The following is a 27,727-nucleotide window of genomic DNA, read 5'->3' on the forward strand; positions in this document are numbered from 1 at the left end:
GCGGCCCGGAAGCGTTCGTGCGCGCGCCGGAAGCGCGTCCCCCGCGGCCCGGCCAAGATGGCGGCGGATGCCGCCACCGAGCTGCTGTTCCTGGACACGTTCAAGCACCAGAGCGCGGAGGTAAAACGGGGTTCGGGTCCGCCTCTCCTCTCACCTCCCTTCCCCTCCTCTCCCTCCTCCTGGGCTGCTGCCGACGCTCCCTTGATTGCGCCGGGGCCTCCCGGGAGTGCGGAAGCCCCGCTGGGGCGGGCCCCGGCGGCGGTCGGGCAGCAGCGGCCCCGGGGCTGGTGCCTTCAAGGGGGAGCTGCCGCCTCCTTCTCCCCTTGCCTGACGCGAAGCCTGGCTCGAGCCGCTGTCCTGGCAGCCCGAGGTGCACGGGGCGGAAGGTGGTGGGAAAGCAGCAGGAGTTTAGAGGTGGCGGGGAGTAGAGGCGAGCGGAGAACAAAGAGGATAAACGTGCTTCGAGGAGGCGATCTAATGGAAGAAGTTGACTTCTGAAGCGGCCATGCCCTGCCGCTTGTGAGATTCCTGATGCTTTTGTGTAGCTGATCATGAGGAGGGATATTTGTGTGTTTGTGAGATATTCCCTTAGATTTATTCACTTGACCCAAAATTATTATGTCAGGCTTTTTTGGCAGTTCAAGATCGTGCAAATATTGCACTTTGAGGGTGTTGGGATCCTGACCATCTTTCAAACTGCTGATCTTGCAGCAGATTTGTCTGGGTCTGAGCTCGATGTGCCGTTCAGGGAGGAGGAACGGGACTGTTAGGAGAAAAGTGATTGTGTACTGTAGCATGACAAAGACGTTTCAAATTCATACAGTAACTGACTGCATTCATAGATAGGTATTAGGGAAAGAAAATGGAGTATTTTGAAATGCAATGAAATGCAATGAAATGCAGTTGAAAAGTTTTTCAGGAGTCTTTTAGCTGTCCAGATTAGCTAGGCCAAAATGTGTTTTTAATTCCACTATTTAGAACAATGTTAGGTGGGGAGTGCTACCCAGTGCTGTTCCCCTGGGTAGAAACAGTAGCTACTCTTATTCCTCTCCAGGACCCTATGTTCTCTTGTTGAACATTTTTAATAATTTAAAATAATTTTCTGTCACTTCCATTCTTACCAGTGCCATTGTCCAAACCTGAACTTTAGGTATTTTATGTGTTTTTTGAAAGCCTTCTTTATGTTGCGCTGATTCTTCTGCCTTGTGGATTATGAGTGTTGCACTGGAACTTACAGTTCTTGGAAAGTACTGCTGTGGTTTTGAATAAAATTATTTATTTGGCTTAGCTATGCAGTTTAACTGCTGTTGAGTAGTTCTGATGTAGGGCCTTTTTTTAATGTTTTGTAGGAGAAGTGGGTTGAATTCACTTCTGGTTTTGGTGATGTTGATGCATGGCTGTCAGGATATAATCCAGCATCATTTAAAGAGGGATTTGTCTTTATTTGGGTGGTGCTCCTGAGGATGAAGCTCCCCATAGCAGCCCTTCCTCCAGAAATCTGAGTCTCCTGCATGACTCAGATGTTTTTTAGAGGCACAGATGAGCTCCCACAGCCCCCAGTCCATGCAGGCTGTGCTCAGCCTGTTCCTGTTCATGTGTCTGTGCTCCCTGTCCTAGCAGGATTCCTTTGGTTCCACCATCCAGCTTCTGACACATCAGCCCACAGGCTAAGCTGTTTTATTGTGTGCTAAAAAATGTCTGCATCGATTTTTTTAGATGACAGTAACACATGCCCAAAACCGTATCTTAAAAACTGTTTTTAAAATTCGACTTTGTCTGTTTCATTGCTTACTAGCTTTCTAAAAATTTTAGTACTTGCTTTCTGCTGGTTTCATTTGCTGATTGTAGTGAAAGAGATCAATTTTGATTGCAAATCAACTTTTTTTTATTTTTCATTTTTTTAGTTGTGTTAGTAGATCAGTGGCTTGGGGTTTTTTTCCCTATCAGTCTGCTAATTCAGCTTGCTAATTGGAAATGTGATTATGAGCTTCTCTTAAGAAAATCTTTATATGTTTACAATTGAACATGAAGTTACATATGTGTACTGTTTAATGAGCATATGTATGATAAAATGATGGATAAATGTAATAAGATCTAATGCAGTGAATTTAGTGAGAGAAGATGTCCAGCATTAATTATTTAATAACTGCTACATGGAAAGTCACTGTAAGTTTGATAATTTTCTAGTTTGCTCAAACATCTTGGAAAGTAGAAGAATTCTTTATACTTGCTGTTTCTGTGTGGTAAACAGAAAGATAATTGCTAAAGGTTTTCAGGTATTGCAAAATTGGAAAAATAAGCATCATATGGAAATTTTGTACAGATTTTCGTACTTACTTTTGTAAGTCAGATGTACTGAATTACAATATTGGTATAATTTTTAATATTATATTTGAAATATGAAATTTGATAATGTTTAGAACTACATCATGCATACTTTCTGTCTGGAAAAAAACAACCTGTTACTGTTAAAAAGATTCTTGCAAATAAAGGTAGTAAATTAAGTAAATAAACTTAATAGTAACACTTTCTATGAAAAAATAGTGTCAAATATATGAAAAATGCTGAGATTATATTAAAAACTCTATTTTTCTGTATAACAGTGTTTATCAGTGTTTAGCATTTTGCAGAATTGAATTTTATTATTAAGATTGCTGCATGTTCTGTTAGTAGAGAATACAAGTGCATTATGTGGTTTGTTTTTTACATTTCCTAGACTTTGCTTCCTCTTTGTTTTGTAGCAAAGTACCAATATTGACGTGGTTCGTTTTCCATGCGTGGTTTACATCAATGAAGTCCGAGTCATTCCTCCAGGAGTGAGAGCTCACACAAGTTTGCCTGACAACAGGGCTTATGGGTAAGTGAAAGATACCAGGTATCAGATTCAGGAGAACCTTCCTCTTACTGTTTTGTTGAACTTTTGTATCTCAATAGACCTTCCTACATAAAAATGTAAAATGTATTTATGTGTTTGCTGAACGTGTAATTATTTTCGGGTGTTCCTTAAACAGTATAATTTTGTGGTAGTCCTGCTTACTCTGATAAGGAACTCATCTAATTTAATTTTACTTTCATTCTGTTCCTAGAGAGACATCCCCCCATTCATTTCAACTGGACTTGTTTTTCAACAATGTCAGCAAACCAAGTGCCCCTGTTTTTGATCGGCTGGGAAGGTAATTTCCTTTAAGATTAGTGCGTGACTTCATAATCTACCTTTTCTTCCTGAAAATTTTTATAGTGCAGAGAATGTGCAATAGAAAATCCTGTATCTCCTATGAGTTTCGTATTTGCTTTAGATTTTGCTAGTTTGTGTTTTTATCCTTTTCCTCTGATCTGTATGGAAGGACATAGTTTATACTAAAGTAAGAAAAACTTCTGTCATTTTTAAATTTACAGAGCCCACATATATTAATGCAAGGAATTCTGTAGAAAGAAGTGATTTTTCTTTCTTGTATGTATTTGTTCAGTACCTTATTGTTGGCTTGTCTGATTAGTATTGCTGTGTTTTACTTCTGCTTTATATTAATGAAAAATTACTTTGTATCTTTCATTTAACAGCCTTGAATATGATGAAAACACTTCAATTATTTTCAGGCCCAATGCAAAGGTAATGCAATGCGATTTAAACCTCCTCTTTCCCCGCATATCTGTCATTTAGGTGTAAACATGGTTTCATGTGGTGTGTTAGCACTGTATAAAGTGTTTTTTGTTTCAAACCTTATCCTAAAACCTGCTTGTAGTTTAGATACTCTTTAGAGTTTTCTTGTGGTTTTTCGTATTGTCTTTTGTTTTTTTTGTTTGTTGGGTTTTTTTCATTAATAGGCTGTTGTAGATCCAGTATCTAGTCAATGTATGTACTGCAAGGAATTTAATGATTTTAGAGAAAGATTATTTGTTGCAGTGATTGATGTGTTTAATGTGTTCTCAGTTTTCAAAATGTGGGATAAAGAGGTATTTTAATGTTGGATTTTTCTTTTGGCTTTTATGCAGATACCGATACAGTGAAGCTAGAGTAACTGTTTTGGAGTTGTGGAGTTGTCTTTAAGTGCTTTTTTTTTTCCTTCTTTTTTTTTTTTTCTTCTTTCCTTTTTTTTTTTTTTGAAAAACCAACAGGTCAACACAGATGGATTGGTTCTTAGAGGGTGGTACAACTGTCTGACTTTGGCAATATATGGCTCAGTTGACAGGGTAATAACTCATGAGAGAGAGTCACCTCCTCCACCACCCCCTCCGCCTCCACCTCCCCAGCAACAGCCTGGATTGAAAAGGAATCCAAAACATGGTGAGTCTTGGGAGAAGAAAGAGATTTTTTCTTTTACAAATCAGTGTTGCAGTATCCCATCTGAAAAACAAATCCCCAATTCTTCCACATTTTAGATTACAGTGGCTTTCATTTTTCTTTATTGTGTCTTTAGTTTCATATTTTTTTCTAGATTTATATTGAATGGTTTTAACTAGGGTCTCATCCAGTGCTTTTATGAGAGTGGTTTATTTGATGTGTTGCTAGTTACTTTGGATGGTAAAAATGCAGTTTAACTTGTGTGAACTTATTACAATGTAGCTGATTGGAGTATTAAAAAAACTGATTAGAATATTATTAAAGTCATAAGAAAATTTCACAGTTGTAGTTAACTTTGCTTATCTGACTTGTGTAAAATACATTACAGAGGAGTGCTCTGTGCTGGTTTTAGAACAGCCATGAAGAGAATCCATGGTCAAATTCCTGCTTCAATTTTTGTTTTAGATTTAAAATTAGAACTGTTGTTCAAAGCATGGCTGGAAGACTGCAAAATTTGCATGCTATATGCAGTAAAAGACAGTTGTAAACTGTAAAAGCCAGTTGCGTAAAATGTGAACTTTTTTTAAAGCAATTCAGATATTATTGATAGAGTTACAGTATGAGTAGAGTAATTGGCATTACTCATATCAGTTTTAAACAAGTATTATATTAAAAAAATAAGCTTGTTTATTGATGTAGTTCTTGTTTACATCAAAAATTACTTAATCAAAAGTGACTTTAGAAAGTTGTCTCATGTAGTGCAGAATATAGATAAAATAAAAGCTGGGCAATTGTGTTCCCCCGTCAAAAGTAGCCCCGAAGCCCAAAAATTTTCTCCTTTTATTTCTGAGGTTTCATTAAATACAAGTTTTTATTTTCCCAATAAATATAGTTGATGGGGAGAAAGAAGACCAATTCAATGGCAGTCCTCCAAGACCACAGCCCAGGGGACCAAGGACACCTCCAGGCCCTCCTCCTCCTGATGATGATGAGGATGAACCTATGCCAGTGTCAGGTACAATGAGAAGAGACTGTGTTTTATTTGCTATACATCACTGCTTAGAGGAGGCAGAATTCTGTGTTCCTGCCCAGTGTGAAGTTTCTTATCTGCTGTTACTTCTGCTGGACAGATTCAGTTTTAGGAAAGGGATTTGGAGAAAAATAGGCTTTGGGTTTGTTCATTTGCATCATTTTTAAAGATAGTAGATTGGGAATATTGGCTGTTAACCAATACACTGTTAAACATGCTACTCATGTTTTATATAGGTGTTCTGTTGAGTCTGGTATCCATTGTCCTTCTGCATTATTCTGCAGCATCTGCCAAGTTACCCACTCTCTGTATTGCTTAGAAGTGCCAAGATGTTGATAGTCTTGCTGGACTAAGTGATTGTGTTCAGTCAAATCACGAGAAGATTTTCAAGATGCTTTTTTTGCGTCTCTAGTGTATGTGATGCAGAAACCTAAAAAATATATACTGCCATTAAAGACAATAAAATATTTCTATAATACATTAGCAAAAAGTGAAAGGAGAGCTGAAGAGAATCTCTTTTATTGTATGCAGGGGGATACATGGTGACAAAGGATGTGTAAAAAGCTGAGGTAGTTAATGACTTCTTTGCCTCAGTCTTTAGTAGGAAAAGCAGTTACTCTCCAGGTACCCTGGGCTGGAAGTCACATACAGGGAGCTGAATGAACCCTCAATAATCAAGGAGGGAATGGTCAGGCCAAGTGTATGGGGCCAGATGGGACCTACTCATAGGGCCAGTCCTATTTAATATCTTCGGATTTCGGAAAAGTGCTCTTATTTCCGAAACTTTGTATCTGTTTTTAGTGGTTGGGGAAAAAGAAGATGATGTGGACCATAGGGAGGATTACTTTGAGCCGATTTCTCCTGATCGAACGTCCATTCATCAAGAAAGCCAGTACTCGGACGATGGAGAAGTAGAGGAAGATCAGCCAGAAGAAGGGGACGATGATGATGATGTGGATGTTGAGGAGGAGGAGGATGAGGACGACGATGACGATGATGATGATGATGGTCATACAGTAGAGAGTATTGCTGATGAGGAAGAAGAGGAGGAGGAGGAAGATGATGAAGATGAAGAAGAGGGCGAAGAGGAGGAAGAAGGTGATGGTAAGTTGTAGAGTTTAGAAAAAAAAAATAGAGGTTTATGAAATTTTGATGGCAGTACCTTCATGATGAGTATGTGCAAGGGAACTGAATTTTTTCCCTTGGTGTCCTGGTTTAGGGCAAATTTGGGAGAAAACCTCCAAAGGGGGCCCTTCCAGAAAGCAAACCCACACGGCCCCTCCCCTCAGCTGGGTTGGGAAGGATTCCTCAGAGAGAAGTGGAAAGAACCTTATTTAACAGGCAAAGCACCCCCCCCAGCTTCAAGGACACTTGGTTATTGCAACATTGCCTTGCTTGTGGTGCTGGCATCTCTCAAGAGCAGTATCTTGCTGTCAAATATTTATTCCTTTATAGTAAAACTTTCTATAAATAGAGGAAAATAGATAGAGTTGTATAGGTGAGAATGAACATTCAATCTTGTTATGTTTTGTTTTGAAATGTAGGAAAGTGGTGAAAGACTATTTCTTAAGTAAAAACCACGTGAAGTTGTTTATATAATATATTTAATTGTCATCTTCTTGTGTTATTTAAAGATCCCACCCATATCTATGCAGAAATTGCAGGCTAGAAGTGTTTTTATAGGTGCAATCACAGGAAGAAAATTGGGCAATATAGTTGTAGTAATGTGTATTCTAGTTAAACTTCTTGCTTTATACATTCTTTTAAATGATTCCATTATTACATAAAAAACGCCTGTCAGGTGGGGCTTTCACTCATATCTTGACAGAGAAGGCTTTTTGTATGTTAGTGTGTGGTTGTTCTCTAGCTAATAATATTTGTGTAAAATGAATCACTACTTGTATTTGGAAGATATTCTCTGCAGTTATGAATTGGTTTATTCATAACTGATTTGGTAACTTAATCTTTGTCTTTTTAGGAGATGATGGCTATGAGCAGATTTCAAGTGATGAAGATGTAATTGCTGATCTAGAACGTGAAACATTTAAGTATCCAAGCTTTGATATTGAATATACTCCTGAGGATCTGGCATCTGTGCCTCCTGTGACATATGAACCTTTTGAAAAGGAGCTTGGACCACTTTTATACTTCAGCTGCCCTTACAAGACTGTATTTGAAAATGAAGTTGCTAAAATAAAGGATCAAGACACAGAAAAAGAAAATTCGGGGACAGTGGAAGGCTCAGTTAAATTAACTGAACTGCTGGAATTATATCAAGAGGAAAGGGGGGCAAAGTGGGTCACGGCATTAGAAGAAATTCCAAGTTTAATAGTTAAAGAATTGAGCTACCTGCTGGTGAAAGACACAAAGCAAGGCTATATTACCCAGCTAGTAGACTGGACCCTGCAGGCTTTAAACCTTCAGGTGGCTCTCAAGCAGCCCATTGCTTTGAACGTTCGACAGCTCAAAGCTGGGACAAAGCTGGTGTCTTCATTAGCAGAATGTGGGACTCAAGGAATAACGGCACTCTTGCAGGCAGGAGTGATTAATGTGTTGTTTGAACTGTTGTTTGCAGATCATGTATCATCCTCCCTTAAACTTAATGCTTTTAAAGCTTTGGATAGTGTCATTAGTATGACTGAGGGAATGGAAATGTTTCTAAGAGGTGGCACAGATGTACATGAAAAAAGTGGTTATCAGAAACTCCTGGAACTCATACTGTTAGATCAGACTGTGCGAGTTGTTACAGCTGGTTCTGCAATTCTCCAGAAATGTCACTTCTATGAGATTCTGTCAGACATTAAAAAGGTGGTGGATCAGTTAGCAGAGAACACTCCTCCTCTTCCTAATCACACAGAGCCAGAACAGGACCAGGACTTGGCAGGACTTGAAAGAACCAACCAAGAATATGAAAATGATGTGGAGGCTCCTATGGATATGGATCATCTTTTGGAATCTTCTAATATAAGCGAAGGAGAGATGGAAAAACTTGTTAGTCTCCTTGAAGAGATCTTCCATTTGATGGAAACTGCTCCTCATACAATGATTCAGCCCCCTGTGAAATCTTTCCCAACCATGGCACGCATTACGGGCCCTCCAGAAAGGGATGATCCTTACCCTGTCCTGTTTAGGTACAGCAGTTATGAATTTAATTTCTAGAGTGTGTTTCCTCTAGCTTGATAGAAATATATTTCAGGGGTGACTTTGAGATATTTCACTTAACTCTTTTTTGGAAGATTCTAGATTGTGGATATGAAGTCTGAGAGAGTTTGATAAGTTAATGTGCCTGTTATTTTGTTGGCTTTTGATCAACCTAGAATGCACCTAGCCTGAAGTTGACATCCTTATTACTCTTTTTTAATCTCCTTATTGCTGGTAATGTGCTCACCCTTCAGTTGCATTCGTAGATGCTGACCAGTTATGCTTAGTGCTGTCCAGTTTGAAAATGGTTGTAAATCTAGAGTGTTTATTATCTTCGAACACAACTATGTCTATGGATAAAATATGTCTGGAATTCCTCAGTCTGGATGTTGAGGTGACAAGATGCAAACTGGTCTCAGATTGATGAAAAAGTCATGCAGTTGTGTCACTGTGCTCACTTTCACAGCACAGGAAGAGGAGCTGAGGCTTGCCTGTCTTCAGCTCCTTAAAACATCTCATGGGTTCTTACTCTGTTAGCAAATTTCTATCTAGAAAGTATTTCTGTAAATGCTGACAGATTTCTTTGGTAGCAGTGGTGTAGGTCATGGCTGAATATAAGCATCTACATGCAAAGAGTCTTCAAAAATTGCCTGCTAGATATGCTGTAATGATTGATTTCCTAGCACATTTAAAACATTGAATCTGACATTGATGATGATTCAGATGCAGTAAATTTAATAAAATACAGTGTCCTGTTTTGTGTGTAGATATGATTGAGGTTTTTATTGTTTGGGTTTTTTAATGGAGATCAGAATTTTAGGACTTATTTCTTGTAAATATAATAGCAATTACGTTTTGTAAGGTTTAAATTTTGTACTGTTTCATAATTAGTTATTATTTCTCATAGTCCACAGAGCAATAAGTACTGAAGCTAGGAGGTACATAGTTTTACATAAAGTGTTGACAAATATTTGTAGTACTGCTGATTACTTTCCTGATTTTGGTTTGTTTTTGGTTTTTTTTTCAGATATCTTCATAGTCACCATTTCTTGGAATGCATTACTTTGCTACTGTCTCTTCCAGTGACAGGTGCACATCCAGGTGTGCTCCAGGCTATCCGAGATATATTGCGTTTCCTGGCACAGTCACAGAAGGGTCTTCTTTTCTTTATTTCTGAGCATGAAGCAACAAACTTGTTGGTTAGAGCACTTTGTCAGTTTTCTGACCCTGATCAAGAGGAAGGTCTGCAGTCAGATGGTGCCAACGAGGATCCTTTTGCCCTGTGGCTCCTGCATTCAACACAGACGTTACAGTGCATTTCAGAATTGTTCTGCCACTTCCAGCGGTGCACAGCCAGTGAGGAGACTGACCACTCAGATCTGCTGGGAACACTTCACAACCTTTACTTGATCACCTTTAACCCTGTAGGAAGATCTGCTGTGGCTCATGTGTTCAGTCTGGAAAAAAATCTCCAAAGTCTTATTACTTTAATGGAGTACTATTCCAAAGAAGCTTTAGGGTAATGTATGCATTTATTTATATCCTTTAGTTTTTTTATTTTAAAAGTATCTATCTTTTATAAATAATTCCATAAATCTAAAATTTCCTTTAGATCCTGATGTTTTTACTTAAAGCCAAAACAACTTTTAAGTAGAAGCATGTAATAAAAATCAGGCCTGTCATTTGTAATCAAGTACTTAATACCCCAAATCTGTGTAGGTCATCAACAAAGTTTTTGTAATATATGTAGGGCAAACTTTTGATTATGTGGAAAAATCAGTAGGTAGGCAGTTTTTATTCAAGCATAAAATGTTGTCTGTGGAACAAGTAAAAAGTTTGGGTATGGAGAGCACTGCACACTACTCTGGGGTGGGAATCTCAATTCTTCAAGTTCTTGTAGATGTTAAATGCAGTCATTGTTTTCTCTGGACAGGCACTTTAGGTAGCAGTGATTTTAAAATGATTTGTGAAACAGATAAAGTTACATAAAAATATTTGCATGCCACTTGACTGGATGTCATGGTTTGTTGATGCTGAAATGAATATGAATGTGTATAATGTGGCAGAAAGTGTTCACTTGCCAAAAAAATAGGAGGAAATTGTTTGGGTTTCCTTCATTGATAATTGTATGGGTCAATCCTTGTGGATGGTAAAAGTTCTGTAGGCAGATTTTTAGGGGTCAAATAATGAAAATCGAACAGATATCCATTTGTGTTAGCTGAGATCTAAAGGAAAACCTTGTTGTTGTTTCAGAGACTCAAAGTCTAAGAAGTCAGTGGCTTATAATTATGCCTGCATCCTTGTTTTACTGGTGGTACAGTCTTCCAGTGATGTCCAAATGCTGGAACAGCACTCAGCACCTCTGCTGAAGCTCTGTAAAGCAGATGAAAATAATACCAAGTTGCAAGGTACAGTATGTGTAATTATCAACTGAGTTGTTTGAATGTATAGAAGAAATCTTTTTTATGTGAATAATTGGTGCTTTACAGTGGTCTGGCTTGGATAATGAAATTACTTTTGCAGTTGCATCTGATTAGTTGAGTCACTGAGATAATGTGCAATTTTTTCTGTTAATGAGAGTTAAATAGGAAGTACTTAGAGTTAAATTTTTTTTTCAAGTAAAATAGCTGCCATGAGTTCTGGATAATTACAGGAAATTACATTGAAATTATTCAAACTGTGTTGATAATAGGAGAGTGAATTTCTGTAGAAGTGGACTAACTAGTCAGTGAGCTGAGTCTGATTTTTGTTTACTATTGCTATTGCTGTGGTTTAACCCCCACTGGACACTGAGTACCACACCACTGTTGCCCACCCCCAGTGGGATGAGGAGGAGAATCAGGGAAAAACAAGTAAAACTCCTGGATTGAGATAAGAAGTTAAATAATTGAAAAAAAAAGTAACATATAATAATACTAATAGTGCTAATGATAACAATAGTAATAATTGTAATAAAAAGGAGAGAAGAGATAAAACCCAAGAAAACAAGTGATGCACAGTGCAATTGCCCACCTGCTGATCAATGCCCAGCCCCTCCCCAAGCAGTGATCGTCCACTGCCAGGCAACTCTCCCAGTTTTCATACTGAACATGACATCCTATGGTATGGAATATCCCTTTGGACAATTTGGGTCTCTTCTCCTGGCTGTGCTCCCTCCCAACTTCTTGTGCAGCTCCTCATTCACAGAGCATGAGACACTGGAAATCCTTGACTTAGGGCAAGCACTGACTTAGGGTTAGCAACAGCCAAAACATCAGTGTGTTATCAGTGTTATTCTCATGCTGAATCCAAAACACAGCACTGAACAACAGGAGGAGGAAAACAAGCTCTATCCCATCTGAAACCAGGACAGTGATGTCGTCTGACAGAATCTTTACTACTAGATAATCCTGGGACTGTTTCAAGGCACCTAGGCCAGCTGACATGGAATAGTCCATGTTACCCTGTTACTTCATCTTTTGATGTCCAAGCTGTGTCTTGGTGTCTTCCCAGCTTGTGTTGACTTACAGATCAGGCCTGGGACACTCAAAAAAATCCTGCTGGAGACTATTCTGACACCTGAACATTGAGACTCTGATGGCCAAAGTTGTGCTCTGCACTGGTTAACCCACTCATGTAGACATACCAATAATCTCTTCCAAAACTTAAATGCACTGAAAGAAATCAGAGTTCTTCAAAGTTTTAGTTTAAATCTCTCCTCTGTCATGCTCTTATTTTTGCTCCTCACCTGATCATCAGACCACTTTATGAGAAGCAGGGCTAGCTTGTTAAACCAAATCATGAAATCAGTCTGAGTCATCAATTCATATGCACTTGATCTTCACGTTTTTATAAATATTTTCAGGAGCAATGGCTTTTAAATCTTTAAATCTCTTATCCTAGGAACCTGTGACTTTCAGGTTGTTCTAGACTAAGAGAGAGACTGATAATCTGTAACGACTTCTAGCATGAGTGAGTGCAGGGCAGAGGTTGGCTCTAATTGGGCACTTAATAGAAGTTTTGTGCTTAGTTTGTAATAACCTATGCTTTATGTTAAGGGGAATGTGTTTTGGTTTTATTCTTTAGCTGACAGTGCCCCTTAGTGTCTTTTGTAAAAAACTGTTTGATTACAGATAATGGAGATAATGAGATGAAAATTGCCTTCAGATTGACTTGAGCCAAATTTTGTCAGTGTGCATAATATATATTGCCTGTTCTGGAGTTCTGTTTTTGTTGATGCTTTTCAGCTGGCTACAGCTGCACTAAATGCCCCACAAATTTTGCACTTGGCTTTAATGCCTATTGTGTAAATTAAGTACATTTTGATTGGAAAAGGTTTTATGATCATAAATTCACTGACTTAAGTCTTTTTTTTTCCCCAGAGCTCAGCAAGTGGCTGGAACCTTTGAAAAATCTTAGATTTGAAATAAATTGTATTCCAAATCTTATTGAATATATCAAACAGGTCAGTAAAATATAGGTAGATTTTATCTTTATTTATGTTCTATAAGCTTAGACCTTTTGTAGTCTGATATTTTGTCTTAGATATGTACTAACATATTTAAAAATACATACTGTTATCCAAAAGAGATGTTTCTATTAAAGCTTATGATCTAGGCTGGGTCTTGCATTGTTATATTTATTGAAACAAAATCTAAGGTAAATATATGATGCAAAGATCTAATTATTTAAATCTTTGGGCTTCCTGTAAATCACAATGCAAATGTTGATGCTCTTTTTTTTTAGTTTCTGTCTTAATTATGACTGCTTACCAAAAGGTGAAATAATTAAACTTAAATTTTGTGACACACAGTAACTAAATACAGAATTTGAATTCTGTAGCATGAGTATGCTGGAGCAAGCAGTATACTCATGAAGTCCTTCCTTGTAATACAGGCTCATTCCTTTTTTCTTTTTCTTTTCCCCTAAAAGAATATTGACAGTTTGATGACTCCAGATGGAGTTGGTCTTCCCACTGCACTTCGTGTTCTCTGTCATATTGCATGTCCACCGCCTATGGTAGAAGGTATGGCTGATGGATTTGTACAGGTTCAAGTACAAATCTTAGTTTTCTGAGTCTTCTACTTAAACCTGGCTAAAGTGTAACTGTGATTGCCCAGGAGAAATTAGAAATACAAAAGTATTATTTCTTTTCTGTACAGGTCAACAGAAAGACCTTAAGTGGAATCTTGCAGTTATTCAGCTCTTCTCTTCCGAGGGAATGGACACCTTCATCCGGGTGTTACAGAAGCTGAACAGTATCCTTATTCAGCCTTGGCGACTCCATGTCAACATGGGCACCACACTGCACAGAGTCACTACGATTTCCATGGCCCGCTGTACGCTGACTCTGCTTAAAACAATGCTGACAGAGCTCCTGAGGGGAGGATCCTTTGAATTCAAGGACATGCGTGTTCCTGCAGCACTCGTTTCTTTACACATGCTCCTCTGCTCTATTCCTCTCTCAGGCCGCTTAGATAGCGATGAACAAAAAATCCAGAATGACATTGTTGATGTCTTACTGACTTTTACACAAGGTGTTAATGAAAAACTTACCATTTCTGAGGAGACTTTGGCGAACAATACTTGGTCTCTAATGCTGAAGGAAGTTCTCTCATCAATTTTGAGAATTCCTGAAGGCTTTTTCTCTGGACTTATACTGCTTTCAGAGTTGTTGCCTCTTCCACTGCCCATGCAGACTACTCAGGTATAACTGAGATGTATTTAGTTTTTAAAGAATTTTTATTACTTATATATAATGCTTTGACCATTTTTGTAGTGGTGGAAAGAACAGATGCGTGAAAGGATGAATTAAAGTTGTAGTAAAGCATTTGGGCTCACACAGATTCTTTGTAGATAAGTCTTTTTCAGCAGAAACAAAATTGGTATTATTTGGAGCATTTTTCTTAAGTTAGCAGTCATATCTTGTTCTTTTGTCACTTGTGAGATTATCTAGATTTCTGTTCTGTTACTTAAATGACTGTCTCTGAAGCTTTTAATTTAACTCTGAATGCTCTTAAGGCTCTTCTTTCTTTTGTCATGGATCTTGAATTTGTTATCTTTATTAAGTAAGCATAAAAGGTCTGTGGCAATCCACGCTCCTGAGGGAATATCTAATTTGCTGGCTCATGCACTGTCATCTGGTGACAATGAAAATGGCATTCCATATTTTTAATGAGGACAGTAGTTGTGCTTTCTTTATACCTTGTGATAGAATTCAGATTTTATCATAAAAATTGACAGGAAGAACCCTCCTGCCCTTCTGTTCATGCAGGTAATTGAAGCCCATGATATTGCAGTGGCACTGAACACCAGGAAGCTGTGGAGCATGCACCTCCATGTGCAGGCCAAGCTGATCCAGGAGATCGTTCGCTCTTTCTCCAGCTCGTCCTGCCAGCCCATTCAGCACATGTTGAGGAGGATTTGTGTTCAGCTCTGTGACTTGGCTTCACCTACTGCTCTGCTCATCATGAGGACAGTATTGGATCTAATTGTAGAAGACCTGCAAAGGTATTTTTGTTTTCTCTTGCATAGATTTTGTTGATGAACTGTTAAATTCACCTTGCTTCTGCACAGTAGATTTAGCAGGAGGAAAATACTTTTGGAAATATTATGCATTATGGGCTGAACAAATTCTCATTCCAGTGCTATATGCTGTGTCCTGATAATGCTTAAGGTTGCCAGAGAACCAGCTCATACCTCTAGGTTTTGATGTAGACAGTTTCATGTTGCATGTTTATGGTAAGTATTTTAGGAAGATTTTCTTCAGGTTGGCTTTGCAAAACCTCATCTTTCCTATAAAGTGCTTTTAAGGACCTGTATGACATAAATAAGAAGAGTAGGCCAGTAAAGTTTGCTATACTGGGATTATATATCTGTATAGATGTTTGTAAACTAGTGGAAGTTGAATGATACAGGTTCAGAGGGTTTTGAAACTGAGTGCTCTTTCTTTAAAACATAATTATCCCCTTAGATACTGTTTACATAACAGCATATTTATCTTATACAATTAGATACCCTACAGTATTTAAATGCACAGTAGATTAATTAATGATGTGACCAGAAGTTCTTTAGTGAAAGTTGAGGAGTTTTCAAAAAGTAAATGGAACTATAAGTTTAAGTGTGCAAACTAGGTGAAATTTTTTCTAAAATGCAGAATTATATGACTCCTGTGATGGTTGTTTTTATAGTTTCTTAGATCACTTTAAACCAGCTTTCTCACAGTGCACTGATACCCTTACAGCAACACAGAAGACAAAGAGAAACAGTACACTGGACAGACCACTCGACTGCTTGCTTTACTGGATGCCCTGGCTTCACATAAAGCTTGTAAATTGGCTATTCTGCATCTTATCAATGGAACTACTAAAGGAGATGAAAAGTATGGAGAGGTTTTCCAGGAGCTCTTGGCTTTGATGCGATCAGCTGGGGACAATGTCACTCATCAGCAGTGTTCTGAATATGTAACTTCCCTTTTGCAGTCCCTCTGTGATCAGGTATTGGCTATATTTAATGCATAATGTGTGTTGATTATTGTAGGAGAAAAATTAAATGAGATTGTTTCTTAAGCACCCCTCTTTTTCCAAAATTAAAAAAAAATAACCTTGTTAAAACACAAAAAATGTGCATGGTTGGCTACTTTGGCAGATGTGCTGCCTTCTTGTTCTTGAATGTAAATATTTTCTATTTTATGACACATCTTCTGCATTATGTGCACTGTTCTGGCAGCTCATTAGAGACCAGAAACTGAATGGCACAAAGATTTCCTGTCCCATCAACTGAGAGAGGGATACCATTTCTCCTTGTGGGCCACTGACAAAACTTGAGTTGTCACTGCTCACTTCTTACCTAGTTAAATAAATATGTATCTCTTAGTTATCTAACTGAAACCTCTTGAAAATGTATTCCAAATATAAAGATGTGTATGCTATGCTGGTACTGTAAAACTCCTCCATTAAAAAAAAACAAACAGAAGTTGGTAGAGCAAGGTAAGAAATGCTCATTGAAAGTTGAGTCATAGACTGGCCCTGTAGTTTCTCATTAATGTGTGCACAGATTTGCATGCCATCATTTGTCTCACTAGCACGTGTATTTATTCGATCCAGTGCTTCCTCAGTTACACAAAAGACATATGGATGTTGTTGGTCAGTAGAGATAATCAGCCATTTGCACATAAACAAGATATCTCTGTCCATACAAACTTGTTGGGAAAATCAATCTTGTTTTATTTTATGTAAAATATGGAAGTGACAGAAGGTCCTAAACTTCATAGGTGGTGTCTGCCACCTCTTAGTTTTCACAGAACCTTAGAATCAAAGCATATCTCAAATTGGAGGGGACCCTTAAGGATCATCAAGTCTAACTCCCTGCCCTTCACAGGAATATCTAAAACTAAACCATGACTAAGAGTGTCTTCCAGATGCTCTCTGAACTCTGACAGGCTTGGTGCCTAATCACTTCCCTGAGGACCCTGTTCCAGTGACTGACCAGCCTCTCAGTGAAGAACCTTTTCATGATGTCCAACCTGAATGTCCCTTGATGCAGCTTCATTCCATTTCCCTGTGTCCTGTGGCTGGTCAGCAGAGGGAGGAGAGCACCTGCCCCTCTCCTGCTCCCTTAAGGCACTTTTAGATTGTGTGAGGTCACCCCTCAGCCTTCTCTTCTCCAGCTGAACCAGCCAAGGAACTTCAGCCTCTTTGACCAGTGTTTTGAGATTGAGGGACACATTGACTGCCTAGGCAGGAAACTGTGTATGTTATCCAGTGACTATTTGGCTTTAATTTTACCTCTGCTACAATATTTCAGAAGCTAAAAAATTTGAAGCTTTTATGTTTCAGAAATAAATAATGGTTTGTAACCCTTAACAGGACTGAACAAAAAAGATGTTCTAGGTTAGTATTTTGCTGATCAGTAATAACTGAAATACTGGAATAAGATGATAGAGGGATAGTGAAAGAACCCAGTGCTTCTGACTGCATGTATGTATGGTTTATATTTACTGCAGGCATACAGAATGCATTTTTACTATATGTATAATAATAATTCTTTTAGGATATTGCACTTATTTTACCAAGTTCATCAGAAGGCTCCGTGTCTGAATTAGAGCAGCTTTCCAACTCCTTACCAAGCAAAGAGCTGATGCCCTTAATTTGTGACTGTCTGATGGAAACATTAACGAATTCTGAGAGCAGTTACAGCTGTCTGCTGACATGCATCCGAACAATGATGTTCCTTACGGAGCATGACTATGGCTTCTACCACTTGAAGAGGTATGGTATTTTATGATATCCCTGACAACTTAAAATTGTTTAAAAACTGTAGTGTGGAATAATTTTTTACATGTTTAGTAGAAAATATTGAGGATAAGGCATCTAAGCTTTCATTTCTCATTGGGGCTTCCGTGTTTTACTCAGTATTTTGGTCTTCCTTCACACTCTGAATAATTTCTGCAGTATGCATACAGAAACACTTAGTTTCAAGAAGGAGACAAAGCATTTGAAACAGGTTTGTACGCTCTGTTTCCCCACTCCAAGGCTGGAGGATTAGAACGAGATGTAGTGCTCTTGTTCTTTCCCTTTTGTGACACTCAAAGAGCTCTCATCTGGAACACTGGAGAACTGTCTGTAATTCCTGTCTTTTCAGGGGATTCAGTTTGCACTTCCCCGAGTGTTCTGATCTCCAGACAATTAAGGCTTTAGCAATTAGTTGTTTGTTTTTTTTTCAAACCATTTTTGTTCACTCACTTTGAACAGAATATACATGTATTGGACAACATGTTGTTTTGACACTTGATTCTTTGTCCTGTATTTGGACCTGTTTCTGTTTGCTGAAGTTGAAGTGCAGAGGCAAAAAGGTGAGGCTTGCAGAGAGAAAAAGGAGCCTTGTCAATATAAGGTGGTTCAAAACACTTTACAAGTTGTGGATGCAAGAAGCCATAAAACCACCAATTAAAAATTAGCAAGTTACAGGTGATGTTCTTGCATCTTAGAGATGCTGGATCCCGTGTGTCCAGCTGTCAGCTTCAGTGCACAGCTTTGCTGTTTCTGTTCATGTTGCCTTTACAGTTTGTTTTCTGCAGTTAGGCATCAGGGAGTGGAGTGAAATTGTAGCTGCAAGCATGATCCTGCTTCATACATAAGGTCCTTGTGCAAGCACATATTTCTGTACTTCAGTCCCTTTTCTGTCAAAGATGAAATTGTGATTTCTTGAATGTTTTGGAGGTAGTATATATAGCTGTATATGTGCACTCTGAAATATCTGCAGATATTTTCACCAGACAGTACTGGTGAAAATAGGAGTCTAGTGTGGAGAAAATACTGAAGCTCCAGCTTTGTAATCAATGCTGAAGATGATAATTATAAAATTTGCCAAGTTTATTTTGCATATATGCCATTTTCTTCTAACCAGTTATGGTGGAACGGTCACAGTGTATGTACCAATAAAATATTTTCTCTCTTTTTGTTTTAAAAACAGCTCTCTAAGAAAGCACAGCAATGCTCTGTACACTGTATTGAAGCGAGTAATAACTAGTTTCAGCAAAGACACGGGTGAACTGGCCTCTTCATTTTTGGATTTTATGCGACAGATTCTGAACTCTGATACGCTGGTAAGCAAATATGTATTGAATGCTTAAACTCAGCTGCATTTTCTGAAATCTGCAGTGTGAGACATGCTCAGGAACAATTATTTCAGAAAGCAGTTGATTCTGCAGATTGCTGGGTGGGGCTTTTCCATCAGTAATGTTAGTGCCATCTTTAGTTTTTAATGAAATCTGTGAAAGCTGGGCAGGGAGGTATGTTTAGTAAGTAAGAGGGGTTTTCAGGAGGAAGAAAGGCATATCTGTTCACACTGATTTCCTAAGTGAATAGTATGCTGTGGTGTCCCACTTTTAGATCCACAGCATCCTGTTAGAGAGCTGCTGTACTGATGTGTAGTATAGAAAAAACTGTAAAATCTATGATACAGACCTCATCTAGTACAGGAAAGGGTTGCATTCATCTTGATGCAGTATATAAACTTGCTTGTTGAAGTGTACTTTGTTAAAATAATTTACATTGTATATTTTTAAATCAAGAGAACTCATTTTGCTAGATTTGCTCTAATGTGTGTTAGAATTCAAAGGGATTTGCAGTCCAGAAGTACTGAACATTTATGAGTACTCACTCCCCAACTGTCAAATATTTTAGGGATGTTGTGGAGATGATGGAAGCCTTATGGAAACAGATGGATCCCATTCAGGCAGAACGCTGGGTCTTACCACTGCAGAGTTAAAACATCTACTACAGAACAAAGAAGAAACCCCAGAAAGCCTGCTTCTTGATCTGGAGAAACATGTTATGGTAAAAGAGTTCAAATAATCAAGCTGATGTTGCAGTTTTCTGTTAGCACATCCTATGAGCCAGGCAGGTAATGCTGTCATGGAAGGCAGCACATACCTACAAGCAAAGGATGTAGGGTGGTGGTGAAGCAGATTGTTAATGCAATAAGCAGCAGGAACCCCAGCTTAGCAGTGGCTCAATGTTACTGGTGACTGACTGGTAAGTGGAATTAATACTGGGGGCTGGATATTGTTGGGTGTTTTCATCCGAGGCCTGAACAACGGGTTCCTTTTCAGTGAGTTTGTGGATGCCAGTAGGATGGGGGGAGTGACTAATCTGACATACACAAAGCCTCAATCCAGAGAGATCTCAGTAAATGCTTTAGGATTGATTTAGCAGAAAGTTTGTGTGGTTCATTAGGAAAAATGCTAAGGTCTGCAGTGAAAGCAGGAGAGTCCCATGCCTTATTGCAGGCTGGGCTGACAAGGGCCAAGTGGTTGTGTTGGTTGATAGGTTAAAGGTGGGCCAACAGTGAAGGGTCACTAGAAGCAGGTGAGTGAGTGTGTTCTCAGCCATCCTGGAGGGAGCATGGTCAGCACAGCCTGGGGTCTTGTTGTCTCCCACCATGGGATGCTGCTGAGCTCTCATGTGAGTGTTGTGTTCACCTGTGACCAGCTTTGCCCTCTCACCAGTTCTAGAGAGACCTGGGGAAACTGGAGAGGGTTCTACCAAGGTGCTCAGGGACCTACAGAACATGTGCTAGAGAGAGAGAGGAGGAAGAAGCTGGGCTTGTTTAGCCTGGTGGAGAGGGCTCAGGAACTATTTCACAGTTTGCCACAGCTGTTTGGGAAAATAGTAACAAAGATGGTGGAATCAAACTTCTTTTGGTAATTCCAGATGATAAATCAAGGGGCAATGCCCCTGGATTGTGGCTTCAGAGGTTCAGGTTGACATTAGGAAACAAAAAATTACCCACTGAGAGAGAAGGAGAGTGAAGCACTGAACAGGTCAGTGGGGCTCTGGGCTCTGTGTCACTGGAACTTTTTTTTAGACATGACTGGATAAAGTTATGGCTGACCTGACCTGTCTTAGATGGTAGTCCTGCTTCAAGCAGTGATGGTGTGGACTGGACTAGAGGACATGCAGAATTCAATGCATCCAACTTTTCTGTGATTATAATTGCAAACTTAACTCTGATATTCAAATTGATTCTCTGTAACTGATGGCAGCCATGCAGTAGATAGATAATAGATAGTAGATAATTTAAGAGAGTCCATGAAGCATCTGCTCCACAGCCTTTTGATCACAAATGCCTTTCAAGTGCTTTATTCCCTCCTGTCCCTTCCCTGGCTGTCTACATCTATTAGCTAAGAGATTAAAAGCCAAAGTTGTTCTGAATGAGGAACAGCAGACACAGGACACTGGAATGCTTTAATAGAGAGCTTCTTAAATAAAACCTGGGGCAGTGTCTTCCTTGGGACTGTTATAAAGGATATTGCATCAGTTGGGAATGGAACCTAGAGTGTGCATGTGGTGACATGGTATGTTTAGTACCACACCTAGGAGCTTTCTGCTGTTGTTTGTGTACTCAGGTGTCTTACTTTCACTATTTGTGGCTGGGTAGACTGTTGTAGACTGTAACTCCACCTTTTTTAATAAATAAGCAAAACATTATTCCTTCTCTGCAGAGGGGAGAAAATTCTGATTTGTTCTGTGTTGACATAGGATCGTTCTAAGGAAGATGATGGCCTTGAATCCTTACTGGACAACATTGTTGGAGTAAGGCAGATGTTGGAGTCAGCAGGTGATTCTTGTCCACTGAGTGACCAAGATGTTGAGCCTACTCTTTCTGCACCAGACTCTCTTCAGAATTTGTTTAACAACAGGTAAAATGGTTGAGTGTGTCAGCAGTGATTTATTTGTGAAAATTGAGTATTTTATGCATACATAAATTAAGTATATTAAAAACAGGATCTAAAGAGCACTGTTGTCACTACTACCCACGAGTCCCAATGTATTTAATGTCATGTGAGTATCAAGAGTAGGGCAGCAATGTTCACCCCCGGTCCTGTGGTGCTGTGTATGCTTGGAGGTGGTTGTGGTTCATAACCAAGCAGGCCTTTGGCCTTGTTCTGTTGTAGGACTACGTACGTGTTGGCAGATGTGATGGATGACCAGCTGAAGTCCATGTGGTTCTCACCCTTTCAGGCTGAAGAAATAGACACTGACCTAGATATGGTAAAAGGCTTCATTAATGTATCTGAAGTGGATTTAAAAATGAGGGTTAATCTGAACTAGTAGCATCAGAAATTCATGTGGCCAAAGGGATTGTTTTCCTGAGCTCACCTTTCTAACTTGACCCAGATAGAGAGGTTCACATTTGTTAAAGGGGTTATCAAATGCTTTGATTGACTTGGAAGCTGCTACAAAAGTGGGATCTTTTGCAGTACCCTAGGGGAACAGTTGCTGTGTCAGTCTCAAACTGCTTTTGCACTGCTCTTGAGGCTTTTCATCAGTTTGTATTAAAGGAAGAAAATAATGTTATTTAGTTTCTTTTCCTTGCTTGTCTTCTGTCATTGCAGTAATATCCACAAGAGCCTCATAGCTTCACTTTTTTTTATTTAAATATTTGCTCTGAGGTAACAGAAGGGGGAAACATGGCAGTAGTAAATGAAACTACCTGCACAAAAGTTTCTTTTTTGAAACTTCTGGATTATAAACTTTAACGCTAATAATGAAAAATACAGTAACATTCTGAGTTTTTTAGAACTAAGGAATTGGCAGTGTCTTAATTTCTTGTGTGAGAAACAATCAGTTTCTGTTGACTTCATTGCCTTAATTATTTTTTAGTTTTAATTTTTTAATTTACATGCAAAGATAGTTATGTTTTAATTTCCGTAGCAAAACCAAAACTGTATAAAAGTGACATTAATTTATAGAGCTGTATCTTAAGCAAGAGAATTTTCAACTGTGGGTCATTAAGTGGCAAGATAGGTGTTCATATTTGAGAGCTATGCCCTTCACTCCTTTTGTGTTCAGATCTGTCAAGATAATTTTGCTGCAGCTCTGCTGTATTTTTTGTTTTGTTACTGCTGCATGGTTTGTTTTTTTTTTGAGGTGCTAGTAATGATGTTTTGATTAAATTCTCTCTTTGAAGGTAAAAGTTGACTTAATTGAACTGTCAGAGAAGGGCTGCAGTGACTTTGACTTGCAGGCTGAATTGGAGAGGTCATTTTTGTCAGAACCATCATCTCCTGGACGCACAAAAACCACAAAAGGGTTCAAGCTTGGCAAGCACAAGCATGAGACCTTCATAACTTCAAGGTAAAATGAACTTAATGAGTTAACTGTGTCTTCAGCATTGATTTGTATGTTGTCAAAATGTCAGATACCTTTCAAATTGCATCTCCAGTATGGAGAATGCCTGACCATCAGTAGTACAGTGTTACATTAGCTAACTAAATCATGGTTTGTCATGACAGTGGGAAATCTGAGTACATAGAGCCTGCAAAGAGAGCTCATGTTGTGCCACCACCCAGAGGAAGAGGAAGGGGAGGATTTGGACAAGGAATTCGACCACACGATATCTTCCGTCAGAGGAAACAGAACACAAGCAGGCCACCCTCCATGCATGTGGATGATTTTGTTGCTGCAGAGAGCAAAGAAGTGGTTGCTCCAGATGGGATACCACCAGCCAAAAGGCCACCAAAAGTGTCACAGAAGATTTCTTCGCGTGGTGGATTCTCAGGGAACCGTGGAGGACGAGGAGCTTTTCACAGTCAGAACAGGTTCTTTACACCACCTGCTTCAAAAGGTATGTTGGTTCCTGTATTAGAACTGGAGTAGATGCTTGCTAAAATTGCTTCAGTAATACTAACCCAATTTCCTAGCAATTTATCATCCCTGGTGTGAGATCTTCCTGAAGCAGTGTTGTTGCAATGAGTTGTATAGCACCAGGAAAGATTCTCTTGAAGGTGAGAACCTCCAAAGCTGTAGATAGCTAATTTAAGAGAGTCCATGAAACAACTGCTCCACAGCCTGTTGATCACAAATGCCTTTCAAGTGAAACAAGGCTGTGAATTCCCATGCTGCCTTTCTGCCTGTCTTTTACAAAAGTAGTCAGCTGTTTCAGCAACTCTTGGAGTGCTTCCCTGCCTTCTGTGACATGTAGTTACTGAGATCAAGCACCACAGTACATATTTGGGTTAAAATGAGGGTTTGGGATAAAAGGATGGAAGATCCTTGGAAGATCCTGACAAGAATACGATGCAATTTTCAGTGAACCTGGAGATTGTAACCTACAGAGTGTTAAATTTCTTTCATACATAGTCAAGATTGCATTCCTTTTCCTTCCATCCCATCATTAGGGCAAGTCTTGCACAGTAGAAACAGAAAATACTTCTATTCATAAAGTTATAAATACTAGAATTTATTTCACCACAAAATCTGAAAGTACAAGAGTTTGTCTTGATACGCTAGATAATGTGAATTCTTTTCAACTTGACTCCTTGCCTGATAAATAGATCTGTTCCCTGATTCTGTGCAGAATAACTTGTAGACTTCAAGTTGGAATACTGCAGGTATGTTGATACAGAGTATCTTTATCAATTTGAATTGTATAAATATTATGTTACCACCCTGAGTATTGTGAAGATTGAAATGGGAAAAAAAACCCCCAAACCCAGTGATGTTTGCTCAACAGTGCGTTGGTTTTTCTCTCCCTATCTAGGAAATTACAGTCGTCGTGAAGGTGCTCGAGGCTCAAGTTGGAGTGCACAGAGTACGCCCAGGGGAACCTACAATGACAGTAGAGGTGGTCAAAGCAATTTTAACAGGGGTCCACTGCCACCACTGAGACCATTAAGTTCAGCAGGTACATGGTATTCATATGGGCATCGAACTATAGAGAATTCCTTGAATTTCATTTTTGCTTTACAAATGAAACCATGCAAGGATGCTGCAGACACCTTGAAATTCAGCAAATGTTTTAAGCATATATGAACAGTTGTCAGTGAGACCATGTCAAATACGTGCTTTTGTACGAGCTGCCCTGTAACCCGTAAAACTTGCTGAATTGAACACTTGATCGCAGAACCTTAATTTTGCACTCAGACTTTGGTCATTCGATTCTCTTCGTACCTCCATGGTAATCGTAGCGCAATTAAAGCAGCAATGCTTGCCTAAAAGAAAAGTGAAAATTAAAAGGAGGAAACAGACGCTGTTTGTATCTCATCCTGGTTTTGTTTCTTACGCTTTGGCAGCAGCTACTCCGCCTAGGGCTTTTTTTTTTTTTTCCAACTGAGTATACTTTTCTTTGCTTTAAGGCTACCGACCGAGTCCTCGCGATCGTGCGTCCAGAGGCCGTGGAGGAATTGGACCGTCTTGGACAAGTGCTAATAGTAGTAGCAGTGGTGGCTCAAGAGGGAAATTTGTTAGTGGAGGCAGTGGAAGAGGTCGTCATGTACGTTCCTTCACACGATAGAATAAGACCCAGTGGTGGAACAGCTCAACCTTGTGGACTTCTGTGAAGATGACAGAGAAAGCAGCGTCACTAACGGACCAATTCAGTTTCTGGTATCTGGAGGACACCAAGAGAATATTTTTGTCCGAAGAAAAAGCTTTTGTTTGATACAAGAATTGAAATTTCAATAGAATTCAAGACTTTTTGTGTACAATTGTAAATTTTTTGTTCCTTTTGAAAGAATGTTTCAATTTTTTTGTGGATTTCAGTAGACTATACTCAGTAAAGCACCTCTTTCAGTTAAGACTTGAAGAACTTCTTAAATATTCATTGTGCCAAAAGAAAGGTGCAAGTGTTTTGTGTGTGACTTATTACTGCAAGAAAATTAAAAAATATGTATGTAAGGCAATTTTGGTTTTTTTTTTCTCTCAGGTTTAGAACCATTAGCCTTTTTTTCCTTTGTTACTTTATTATCCAGTCTGGGTTATTAATCAATGAGGTGTGTCTGCCAGGAGGTGCAGTAGCCAATGATGGAAGGAAGAACAACTGAAAATAATTAATCTGTTAAAGTATACAAATGTCAATGTAATTTATGTAGGTTTTGTTGTACATCTTGGGAAATGAGATTAGAAACTTCTAAGTCCCACACCAGGTAAAATTTGAATAAGGTCTGTCACTAACTTCAGGAAGAATAAATCAACATTCCATCACTTACTTTACAACTCCAGCTCATGCATTAGGAGCACAGGAGTTATTTGACTGGAAAGCAGCATATACTTTCAGTTAGAAAGCAAATACTCATACCCTTAGAGTACCTGGAGTTAATTTGTTCCCTCTCTCTCCTCTGCCTAACATAGTTGAGAAGAGGGCAGAGACATAGGTGTGTAACCTGAGCCAACATGTAGTCTATAAAGAACTGGAGTTTTGTTCCTGTAATTAGACTGAGATACGGTGAAAAGAGAAAAAGGAGGAGTAGGAATTCATAAAGAAATATCACTACTCGATTAAATTCTGAATGAATTTTCATATTGAATTCAGTGAAGTAAGGTTTTATGTGTTTGCATTCCTTTGGGCTCTGTGGGTTTCATAGAATTAACAGATTTTCAGTAGCCCTTGCATTTTTGGACAGGGTGGGGTAGCCTAAAGGCCACATGCAATATTTGCAAATGAGCTCTACTGTAAGACTTAGTTTGATTTTCACTTATGCTTGGTCTGTTGACACTACAGAAGTGCTATAGAGGGGTCTTACTCTACTTAAATACTGCCCGTATCGTATTTCAAGTGTTCTAAAGTATGGTATTATGTTAAATAGAAATTTTTTTACCTCTATACTCCCTGACTAAATTAAGTAGGTTTTCCATTTGATACACAGAAGGCCCCTATTAGCTGTATTTTTCCTGCATGGAGACTCTGAGACTGTCCCACTGCCTGGGAGGTGATTGAATAACCAATGAAAGTGGGAAACACCCATGAACTGACTGGGTGCACCTATGGGGAGCAATATCGGTTCTTAAAGGGTTTAACCTTGTTTAAAATAACATGGACAGATTTGGATTGGAAGCCAAACAATTTTCTGAATGGTAAAATAAGAGGGAGATGTAATTTTACTAATAATGACTAAAATGGGTGGAGCTTTCACAGGCATTACTGTTATTAATGCTATTTTTTTAAGGAGCACTGCATAAATATTTTTAAAGCTGACTCACTCCTTTATACCATGTGTTTAAGGTGGTTATTTTTTTAGAAATTTTACTGTTTTCGAAACTAGCAGGGATATAAATAATTTGATTTCTGTCAGGGAATTTGAAATGAAAAGTTAAGTATCAAGCATGGAATAAATATGTAAATATTCAGTACTGGTTCTTCAAAGTTTAAAATATACAGCATGTCACATTAGTAATTTTCAAACTAGGAGGAAATAAAGGGTTGATACATTGGTGTATGAAAGCTATGTAAATTTAAACTTGAAAAAAGAAGTGTGTGTATATTATGTTTTTTGGTTTGTTTTGTTTTTTTTACTAATGAATTTAGTTCTGTGACCCTTCAATACAAAGTGGTTCCTTTCATGGATAAATTCAGCATGAAATAATGCTGTTTAAAACTCAGGTGTTACTTGGTTTGCTTTTTAAAATGAGATTGCTACCATGAGTAAATAACACTTCAAAGAAGTGTTCAATTTTGCTTTTGATACTCTGGCTAAAAAAAGACATTTTCAAGTTTTGTTTCCTGACTGGAACACCAGGAAGTGGTGAACTTCAGAGACTCCTGTGCTGACTTGATGAGCAGAACACTGGGAGGAGAGTGAGTGAGGCAGAAGAGATCTCCAATGCAGCATGGACAGACGAAGGCACAGTTTGTGTGTGGCATAAGGGTGAGACAAGTTGTGTGCATTTGGTTTTGCTTCCAAAATCCTTAGCTGCTGTGCAGTCTGTAATGTGGCTGAGGGCCAGGTGCACGTGGAGAGGCCTAGGAGATAAACAGGCTATCAGCCCAGATCTGGGCTGGTCTCTGCTTGTGCC

The 27,727-nt window shown here is 38.8% G+C and overlaps 1 protein-coding gene across 1 annotated transcript; it reads left to right on the forward strand.

Annotated features, from left to right (window-relative positions):
* Positions 1-10: 10 nt before the first annotated feature.
* On the forward strand, positions 11-27,313 carry VIRMA (vir like m6A methyltransferase associated). The gene is made up of 24 exons (XM_071421579.1): positions 11-120; positions 2,742-2,857; positions 3,087-3,173; positions 3,559-3,607; positions 4,114-4,282; positions 5,172-5,294; positions 6,111-6,413; positions 7,288-8,440; positions 9,478-9,969; positions 10,704-10,858; positions 12,812-12,894; positions 13,362-13,455; positions 13,592-14,136; positions 14,704-14,939; positions 15,673-15,925; positions 17,481-17,698; positions 18,903-19,035; positions 19,616-19,768; positions 21,473-21,633; positions 21,889-21,985; positions 22,905-23,071; positions 23,230-23,561; positions 24,477-24,620; positions 25,072-27,313. Exons 1-24 carry the CDS (start codon positions 58-60, stop codon positions 25,227-25,229), a joined length of 5,484 nt encoding a protein of 1,827 aa, XP_071277680.1. The 5' UTR covers positions 11-57; the 3' UTR covers positions 25,230-27,313.
* Positions 27,314-27,727: the final 414 nt, after the last annotated feature.

This window comes from Agelaius tricolor, unplaced genomic scaffold, assembly GCF_023055355.1.
Source record: "Agelaius tricolor isolate 1412-34295 unplaced genomic scaffold, bAgeTri1.0.p SCAF_2, whole genome shotgun sequence".
Classification (NCBI taxonomy): domain Eukaryota; kingdom Metazoa; phylum Chordata; class Aves; order Passeriformes; family Icteridae; genus Agelaius; species Agelaius tricolor.